Here is a 10,906-nt window from a genome sequence, read left to right as displayed (position 1 = left end):
TGCGACATGCCCAAACCCAAGTGAACACAACCCAAAGACAAAGACAACAGACAACCAAACATGAGAACACTATCCATCTGTGCCTACCTGAGTATAAGGACATAAGCAGTAATGACAAGACCATGAACCTGATGACGCCCCCCCCGCCCCCCCCCGGTGTATGTAGTAAGTGAGCCCAAGTAACCTGCAGGGACAGGTAATTAAACTAACCCTCAGGGCTAGTGTACCCACAGACCGTGATGGGTAGTCGTACAGGTGTAATAATGAAACGTGCATCGTATGACATATGGTATATGGGGGCGAGAAGATTGTGGTCAACGATCATTTAAAAATGAAACCTCAGCCTGTATGGATCTGTAGATGTGACAGATCCTGAGATGTGCGCCCTAGCTAACTAAACCCTGGTATACAAAGAATTTGAACGAACGGTACGATGAGACATGGACAAAAAGATGAAACGGCTACTGATGTATGCCGTAACTGCCTGGCATGACATGCTATGACAGAACATGCTATGACATGATTGATAAAACAGAAACCGCTAAGTCAGAAACTGCTACGACAGAACGCGCTACCACAGAACATGCTACCACAGAACACGCTACCACAGAACATGCTGTGACTGATCCATTATGACAAAACATGCTATGACAGAACCGCTGTGACAGAACCCGCTATGACTAATCCCGCTATGAGTGAACAGGCTATGACAGCACCTGCTCAAGATAGCAACTGCTAGGATGGACCCACTATGACGGACCTGCTTTGACCGAACAGCTCTGACTGAAGACGTTCCGACTGAACATGCCGTGACTGAAACATGCCGTGACTGGAACACGCCATGACTAGAACACGCCATTACTAGAACACGCCATGACTGGAACACGCCATGATTGAAAAACGCTATGATTGAAACACGCAGTGACTGAACTCTTTATAACTAAACCCTCTATGAATGAACCCGCTATGACTGAACCCGCTATGACTGAACCCACTGAGACAGCAACCGCTATGACAGACCCACTATGGCGGACCCGCTATGATCGAACCCCTCTGACTGAAGACGTTCTGACTGAACATGCCCCGACTGAACACGCTGTGACTGGAACACGCCATGACTGGAACACGATATGACTGAACATGCTGTAACTGAATACGCTATGATTGAACCACGCTATGACTGCACCCGCTATGACTGAACCTACTACGACTGAACCCGCTACGACTGAACCCGCTACAACAGCAACCCTTATGACAGCCCCCCCCCCGCTATCACAGACCCACCATGGCTGAAATGCTGTGACCGAACCACTCTGACTGAAAACGTTCTGACTGAACACGCCATGACTGGAACACGCCATGACTGGGCATGCTATGCTGAACACACTATGATGGAACATGCTGTGATTGAAACATACTATGACTGAAACACGCTGTGACTGGCACACGCTATGACTGGACATGCTATCACTCGACATGCTGTGACAGAACATGCTGTGACAGCACATGCTGTGACAGCCCTGCTGTGACTGAAGTACACTTTGATGAAAGATAGTTACCCGAGTTAATATCTGAAGTGTTCCCAAAAGACTACCCTTTTAAGCAATCATATTTTTTCCTGGAATTGATAATCCTCTGCAGATTGGACAAATCTGTGCATGTGTAGTATGGTGACCAATGACTTGCCCATAGATAGACAGCAGCATGGCCAACACACTGTGCAAGACACTGCTTCCCACCCTTGATTCCCAGCCAACATCCACCTGTCTGCAGTATTACCAGGATCTCTTTTGAAACCTGCCATGAAATGCCTGCAATCCCCCCCATGATGCCAGAGTGAAACTGGGAGAAGTGGGTGGACGGACAGACAAATCCCCCCCGATGTGAGCACCAGGACCTGCGGACCACGAGGTGGGGAGAACCACAAGTCCAGTCACTTACCTACCTGACGCACACTGACCTACCTGACCCACACTGACCTACACTGACCTACCTGACCTACCTGACACACACTGACCTACCTGACATACACTGACCCGCACTGACCTACATGACACACACTGACCTACACTGACCTAGCTGACATACAGTGACCTACACTGACCTACCTGACACACACTGATCTACCTGACATACACTGACCTACACTGACCTAGCTGACATACAGTGACCTACACTGACCTACCTGACATACACCGACCTACCTGACATACACCGACCTACCTGACATACACGACCTACCTGACATACACTGACCTACCTGACATACACTGACCTACCTGACATACACTAACCTACCTGACATACACTGACCTACACTGACCTACCTGATGCACACTGACCTACCTGACGCACACTGACATACACTGACCTGCCTTGACCTACACTGACCTACCTGACATACACTGACCTACCTGACATACACTGACCATTACACTGACCTACCTAAAACACACTGACATACACTGACCCACACTGACCTACACTGACCTACCTGACATACACTGACCATTACAATGACATACACTGACCATTACACTGACATACACTGACCATTACACTGACCTACCTGACATACACCGACCTACCTGCATACACTGATCTACACTGACCTACCTGACATACACCGACCTACCTGCATACACTGATCTACACTGACCTACCTAACACACACTGACCTACCTGACGCACACTGACATACACTGACCCGCACTGACCTACCTGACATACACTGACCATTACACTGACCTACCTGACATACACTGACCATTACACTGACATACACTGACCATTGCACTGACCATTAAACTGACATACACTGACTATTACACTGACCTACCTGACATACACTAACCTACTTGACATACACTGAGCTACCTGACACACACTGAGCTACCTGACACACACTGACCTACCTACCTGACATACACTGACCTACCTGACCAGACTTCAGGTGACATGACCTCCTCCTGCAGCTCAGCGGTGTGCCCATCACACAGTAGAGTAGACAGCAGGCACTCCAGGCAGCCAGAGCCATGATGACAGGAGAGGAGATCCGGCCGCCCGAGCACCAAGTGGCATCGGGATATTCTCACAGTGGCACGGCGGCCACATTGTAATTCCCACCTTCTGGAGCCTGCAGCGCCTATGATGGATGTCACACGTCCCGCGGTCCCTGCATTGGACCAGTGGGACATCCATCAGGCGCTGCAGGCTCCAGAAGGCGGGACCTGCTATTACACTCGGCCGCACTCAGGGTCAGATCGGTCTCCCCTCGGCGGCGGCGGTCAGGGCTAATAATAAAACCGCACATGCCCGAGACCCAGGGCTCCAGCCCCTGTCAGCCCCCCCCCCCGCCGACACCACTGCCCTCAAGCTTTTTCCACTCGCCAACTGAGAGCAGGCGAGTGGAAATTTTGAGGATATATAGATAGATATATATTTATATATATATATATATGTGTGTGTGTAATTATAGAGAGAGTGAGTTATCTCATATATATTTTTATCTTTTTTTAGGCTCCACCCCAATGAGGGACAGAAATGCCACGAAAGAAAGCCAATTATGGGGTGACTTTTAATCTGGGGACTGGGAGTGATAAAAAGGTAAGTCTTACTCTGATCAGTTGTAACAGCTTGAAACACTTCAACCCCCGTGGACCTTAACAAAGCTAATAAAGGATCTGGAGGATGTTAGTTATGAGGAAAGGTTGTGAGCACTGAACTTATTCTCTCTGAAGAAGAGACGCTTGAGAGGGGATATGATTTTAATTTACAAATACCGTACTGGTGACTAGGGATGAGCCGAACACCCCCTGGTTCGGTTCACTGCAGAACATGCAAACAGACCAAAAATTTGTGCAAACACACAAACCCCGTTAAAATCTATGAGACTCGAACGTGAAAAATCAAAAGTGCTCATTTTAAAGGCTAATATGCAGATTATTGTCATAAAAATTGCTTGGGGACCCGGGTCCTGCCCCAGGGGACACGTATCAATGCAAAAAAAGTTTTTAAAAAGGCCGTTTTTTCGGGAGCAGTAATTTTAAGAATGCTTAAAGTGAAACAATAAAAGTGTAATATTCCTTTAAATATCGTGCCTGGGGGTGTCTATAGTATGCCTGTAAAGTGGAGCATTTTTCCCATGTCTAGTCAACAGTCCCTGCACAAAATGACATTTCTAAAGGAAAAAAAGTAATTTATTTCAAATATTTTTTATTAGATTTAAGAAAAGATTACAACACAGCAGGATATAGTAATGGTAACTCGAAAAGTTATACATGTACATAAAATGAATTGAAACATAAAAACCATATATCTTAGCATTATTGATATGTAAAGACAAATTACATGCCAGAGGTATTAACAATCTGTGGAAGTCGAATTGTAGAATAGCCATTCTATTTCGAACTCTGTTTAGCTAAGAAGATATGGGTGAACCATAACAAGGAAGAGAAGTTGGGAAGGATAGGGGAAGGGGGGGAAGGTAGAGGTATGGTAGGAGGGATACCCAATTGCTTGTAATGCTCTGTCCTGATATGACCTGTTAGTATTTCGGAGATTGGACTAAGTATGATTGTGGAATTCTCTCCATGGGGCCCATTTTTCGTAGAATTTGATTAATCCACCTGATTTGTATGCCATTAATTGTTCAAAAGAATACGTCTCAGACAGTAGGCCTGTCACCTCTTTAACATTCGGGGCCTTAGTTGACTTCCAATCGAATAGAAAGGGGGGGAAAAATTGGGACTTTAATTGAGGCACATATGCGGTGTGCCTCCATCCCTATGCTAAGTGCAAAAAGAGAAGGGAAAGTGGGACTTTGATTGAGATAGATGACTTTGTGGAGGCAAAATTGAAATAAATGCAAAATTGTCATATTAATGACAAACGTTGTAAAGAATATGGCAATAAAGTAACCACATATACATTCAATACAGTAATTAGTATAGACTCCACCCACACATAACATACAAGTGTGGCATGGAAAAAAGTTTTGCATGAGTATAGTATAGTCAAAGCAGTTCAAAGGTACATAACATAGGGTAAATTTATATTATTACATATGACATAAAAACAGCACCAGCGGCAGGAGTATGGGTGTAGCAAGTATAACCAAAATAGATGAATAAATAAATGTCAGAATTATTAATCTGCTGCAGACTGAATTTCAATGTGTCCATTACAGACACAAGTAGCATCACTTGTGCCCGACGCGTTTCGTGTAGAGACACTCCTCAGGGGCAGATGCTAAAATATATCTGCAGAGTGTAAGGAAAAAAGTGGTGACATTAGTCTAATTCTAATTAATAATGTAGCAATAGGGCAGATTATCTCGTCCTAAATACTCACATAGGGTCCAAAACGGTAAAATGTTGCGGCAATGTGATCAACGTCCCAATAAAGCCTCCCCCGGGAACTGAGGTAATTGCAGCCGCGCACGGTAGGGCACACGCAACAAAACCTCCCGATGACCCAAGGCACAAACTGCTGGTGCAGGTGAAATATTGCGGTGGCCTGAGAGGGCAACCTGAAGTGATATGAGAAGGTCAAAAAAAGAAAGTGAAAGTGAGAATGAGTAAAAATGTGAAAGAATGAAAAAAAAAAAAAAAAAAAAAAAAAATTAAAAATTAGTTGACTTCCAATGCCTCATGATAATCAGTCTTGCTGCAAACAGGGTATGTAAAGCCACATGTCTGAGGCTCTTTGGAAAGTTTCCTATATCGATGCTCAAAATAGCTAATTTAAAGTTAGGTTTAGATATGAGCCCGGTTAGGTTAGTAATGAGTTTGAACACTGAATTCCAGAAACTACGTATGTTGGGACAAAACCATAGCATGTGTGATAGAGTTCCTATCAGGCCGCAGCCTCGCCAGCATTGATTATTGTGTTCGGGAGTAAATTTAGCTATTGTGTATGGTGTGTAATACCACCTAAGATGGAGTTTTTGTGCCATTTCCCAATATGTAGCACACTTAGAAAATGACACATTGTTTGATATTGCTTTTTGCCACTGGTGGGCTGAGATATCATTGTTCAGTTCTATGGCCCATTTGGTCAGGGGTTTGGTTACACAAAAGGTGAGCTTGTCATGAAGACAGTTATAGAAGTATGATATACCTTTCTTTTTGGGTATTGGGGATGTCCAGAAGTTCCAGGCATCTTGTGAGATCTTTACATTGAAATTCATATTGGGAGTTAGTGTGGATTTTATTTGCGCATATGTGAGAAACTCACCCTTTGGCAACTCATATTTAGATGTTAACTCCTCATAAGAGATGATTTTGCCATCCCTAAATAAGGACGCGATTTCTTTGATTCCTTTTAATTCCCATTTGGGAGTTGATATATTTGGATTAATGAGTCTAAGTACTCCTATGTTGAGTGGGGTATCTATTTGTTTGTATTATTGCCATGTTGTAGGAAATGTCTCCAAGCTAGAATGGAAGCTGATATGGTAGGATGATTTAAGCCTGTATTTAAGGAGGGAGAAATAGCGTTAGCTAGTAAAAGTGATTGCAGGGTATTCGGTGAGATTGCTGATTGTTCTATACTACTCCATGATTTACAATTTGGATATGTAATCCAGAACCTTAATTGGTCTAATAGTGTGGCTGAGTGATAGTCCTTTAAGTCGGGTACTCCCATGCCTCCTGCTTTCCTATGTTTCCGAAGAATATGATGGTTGCATCTAGATTTGCCTTTGTTCCATAAGAATGTAGAGATAATTTTCTGAGAGTTTTTGAAGAAGGCTGCTGGGATCTGGATTGGCAGTGTTCTAAATAAGTACAAAATTTTTGGTAGGACGGTCATTTTGAAAGCTGCCAGTCTACCTGCCCAGGATAGAAAAAACTTACTTATTTTGGTCGTGTCTTTTTGAATTGTTAATAAAAGTGGTGCGAAGTTCTCTTTATAAAGATTGGATAGGGGTGATGTTAAGGTAATACCTAGATAGGATAGAGCACCTGAAGACCATGGATATGTGAATTTGGATTGCAGGGAAGATTGTAAAGATTTGCTAATGTTAATGCCTAATATGTTAGATTTGGTTTCATTGACTTTATACAGGGAAACTTGGTTAAATTCGGTTAAGATCTGATGTATTTCTGGCAAGGATTTGGCTGGGTCTTCCAGCGTTAAAATAATGTCATCTGCAAAGAGAGTTATTGGGTAATGATCTTCACCCGCCTCTATCCCTTTGATGACATTATGGGACCTAATTTTCTCCGCTAGGGGTTCCATTACTAATGCAAAAATGAGCGGGGATAGTGGACACCCCTGTCTTGTACCACTTGAAATCATAAAGTTTTTAGAGAATAGACCTTCTGAAAATACATAGGCAGATGGGACCGTATATAAAGCCGTGATGGCAGAGAAAATTTCACCTATTATACCAAATTTTTTGAGTACTTTAGCCAGGTAACCCCAGTGGACCCTGTCGAAGGCCTTCTCCGCGTCTAGAGTCAACAGCAGAGAAGGCCTTCGAGAGGCCTCCGCCCGGTGGATGAGATTTATGACACATCTGGTGGCATCAGGGGCCTGGCGGCCCGGAACAAAGCCCATTTGGTCTGGTTTCACTAGATCAGGTAGAAAGGGTTGTAGCCTATTGGAGATAAGTTTTGCGTATATCTTCAGGTCAACATTTAAAAGCGAAATAGGCCTAAAATTTTGTACATATGCGGAGTCCTTTCCCGGTTTTGGTATGGTAATAATGTTTGCAATTAACATTTCTTCCGGGAAGGAAGCTCTGGTCACAGCGGCATTGTATACCCCCTCCATATATTTGGAAAGGGTATTTTGAAAGAATTGGTAATATTCTGAGGAAAATCCATCAGGACCGGGTGCTTTATCATGTGGGAGTGTTTGAATTATTTTAAGGATTTCTGCTTGAGTAAATGGTTGGTTGAGGATCAGTCTGTCTTCTGGAGAGAGGAGGGGTAAATTAATTGAGTTCAGGAATTTGTCTATGGTATCTGGTGTGGGTTGAGGGATGCCTTCCTGTTGTTTGAGATTATATAGTGTACTGTAATATATCCTAAAGGCCTCTGCAATGTCTTGAGGGTTCAGTAATTTTTGTCCTGATTTGGGATGGAATATGTGGGATAATTTTTGTTTGGCTGTTCTGTCTTTAAGTTGGCTTGCAAGTAATTTGCTTGCTTTGTTGCCGTGGAGATAGAAGTTTGCTTTTGAAGCTCTTAGTTGCTTAAGGTGTTGGTTTGTTAGGATTTCTCTCAGATCAAGTCTCGCCTGATTGAGTTTCGTCAATATATGTGGAAGAGGATTCAATTTATGGGTTTGTTCTAATAATTTTATAGATGCAAGTATAGTATTAAGCCGCTGTGACCTAAGCTTCCTAGCGGTGGCACTCTGCTTTATTAATATTCCTCTAATAAATGCCTTGTGCGAATTCCACAGTATGAAGGGGTCTGCCGCGGACGGAGCGTTTATGTCAAAAAATTCCTGTAGTGCTTTTTGTATTTGTAGCTTGTTCTCAGGCCTAGCCATGAGCACGACATCATTTCTCCATCTGTTCGCTCTCGTCCCCAGCTTCCCCCCCCCCCCAGTGAGATGGACACAGGCGCGTGGTCTGACCACGTAATGTTTCCAATCTCTGATTGATGGATCTCCTGCAAAAGAAATGTATCTGTAAAAAAAAAGTCAATGCGGGTGTAGGATTTATGGGCATGTGAAAAAAAAGTAAAATCCTTTTCCGTGGCGTGTTGACATCTCCACACATCAAATAGGGAAGCTGAGTCCAGAAAGTTCGCTAGGGTTGTTCTGTGAGAGCGACTTGGTGAGGAGTTGGACAAGTCCATTTTGCGGTCTGTTATGGCGTTAAAGTCTCCACACAAGATAATGTGACCCTGGCAAATAGGATGGACCTTTTTCCAAATTTTGTTCAAAGCTGAGATCGGTCTGATATTGGGCAAGTATACGTTGACGATAGTGTAGAGAATATTGTTAATCTGTCCTACTAGCACCAGGTATCTTCCCAGAGGATCCACTGTCAGAGAAGTCAGAGTGAATGCTACTGAGTCTTTTATCGCAATGAGGACTCCTCTTTTTTTTGTTGGAGCATTAGCTTGGAATATATGGGGAAATTTTTTATGGTTGAATGTCGGAGGGTTTTTCGAGGCAAAGTGTGTTTCTTGTAAGCAAAAAATGTCACAGTTAAGTCGGGCTGCTTCTTTCCATGCTGTTTGTCGTTTAAATGGACTGTTCAAGCCTTTAACATTCAGTGAGGAGATTTTAAATGCCATCTTTAACTTGTTATTACAACAGGCAATGGATTAAGAAAGTGGGATGTTTAGTTGGTAATCTGTGTTTTAAGGGTATCGTAGGGGTCCTTATTGCGAGTAAATCCAGATTAGTCAATATGGTACAGCTAGTGCTGGGAGTTGGCAATTGGGTATGTCACAGTCAGATAGTGAAGGGAGGGTAGGTAGGGAAAAAGGTAGAAGAACCAACTGTTTTTATGGGAACAGGTATCCAAAAATGGAAGGAAGAAAAAAGGTATGGTTCTATGTAGAACCTGAGCGGGTAGTTGTCCGCAACATTCAGGGGAACAACTGCAACTGTGATAAAATTGGTTAGCTTGTGCATTGTACTAGCTCGCCGGAGCCAAATCAGCTTGATTGTGAAGATTTTTATCCAGGCCCTAGATCAGTGGAAGGGAACTTGTCATGAGGAGAGGCGTGCGGTGATATCGCCTTGTCTGTAGTTTCAGTGTCAGGATCCAGGATTTGCCAATCACGGAGAATGAGAATTCCCTCTTTTAAGGAGTTGATTGTGTGGAGACGATCGTCTTTTGTGACAAGGAGTTTTGCCGGGTACCTCCACTGGTAAGAAATGTGGTGGTTTCGCAGGGGCTTCGTTATGGTGGCAAGTTGTCTCCTTTGATGCGTGGTATGAGCAGATAGATCTACGAACAGCGACAGCGTCTGCAAATGATCCGGGAGTCGATCTGCATGTCTGAAGGCCACCATTAATTTCTCCTTCGTCGTGAAGAAGTGGATACGTGCTATCGTGTCTCTGGGTGGATGCGCAGGGATGTGCTTCGGTTTTGGTAATCTATGTATGCGGTCGATTAATAAATCTTCTAGCGGGAGGTCAGGTAGAGCATCTTTCATCACTTCGGTAAAGAAAGACATTAAATCTGTGTTTTTGATTTCTTCGGGGATTCCTCTAATTTTAATATTGTTGCGCCTGGAGCGATTCTCCAGATCTGCGATTTTAGTTTTCATCCATGTGATTTCATCTTCATGGGTATTGTGGGCATCTATTAGCTCATTAAAAGTGGAGGCAAAGTCTCCCATTTTATGTTCCACATGTGTGACTCTTTCCCCAATCTCTCTGACTTCTGCTTTAAACTGCTGAGCAAGTGACAAAATGTCTGCATGGAGTGTGCTACGTAAGGATACCAGCATATCTTTCAATGTAGTATCCATCACTGGTTGATTTACTGTGGGGAATTCAGTAATGGAGTCCTGCAGTTCCCTGGTGTCGTCTAGGGGGCTTGTCATGTCACTCACCTCCAGTGTTGAGATCGGTGTATCCTGGTATTTGAGCTTAGCCTTCACTGGGCTGGAAGAGCAGGAGGAGGACTGGGAGGTTCTGCCGGGTGCCTGGTGTGGGTTAGAGAAGTCTGGGGAGAAGTGCTGCAGACGTCTCTCTGTGTCCTTAGTGAAGCCACGTTTGTGCGGCTGGGAGCCGCCGGCGCCATCTTGGCTGGAGGAGCGACAGGGCTGTGAGTAGAAGTCCGTCATTCTTCTAGAGGGATTCCAGTCTTTCTGCTTACGGGGCATGTAGCGGAAGGATGCCCGACCTGCTAGATGATATTTATGCCTCTTTTTATGGCGCTGGATGACCGTTAGAAGCCCTGGCGAGCTGGCTGTATGCAGAGCAG

General features: G+C 44.0%; 1 protein-coding gene across 2 annotated transcripts in view; it reads left to right on the top strand.

Annotated features, from left to right (window-relative positions):
• The first annotated feature begins 3,541 nt into the window (after positions 1 to 3,541).
• CENPQ (centromere protein Q) overlaps positions 3,542 to 10,906 on the top strand; it is a 494,148-nt gene continuing 486,783 nt past the window's right edge. For both annotated transcript variants that reach the window (XM_073597028.1, XM_073597030.1), the window contains exon 1: positions 3,542 to 3,606. In XM_073597028.1, the coding sequence (XP_073453129.1) occupies positions 3,544 to 3,606 (63 nt within the window). In that variant the 5' untranslated portion in view covers positions 3,542 to 3,543. The remainder of the gene's footprint in view (positions 3,607 to 10,906) is intronic.

This window comes from Aquarana catesbeiana, linkage group LG08 (genome assembly GCF_042186555.1).
Source record: "Aquarana catesbeiana isolate 2022-GZ linkage group LG08, ASM4218655v1, whole genome shotgun sequence".
In the NCBI taxonomy this organism is placed as follows: domain Eukaryota; kingdom Metazoa; phylum Chordata; class Amphibia; order Anura; family Ranidae; genus Aquarana; species Aquarana catesbeiana.
This window is presented reverse-complemented; position numbering and strand designations above follow the sequence as displayed.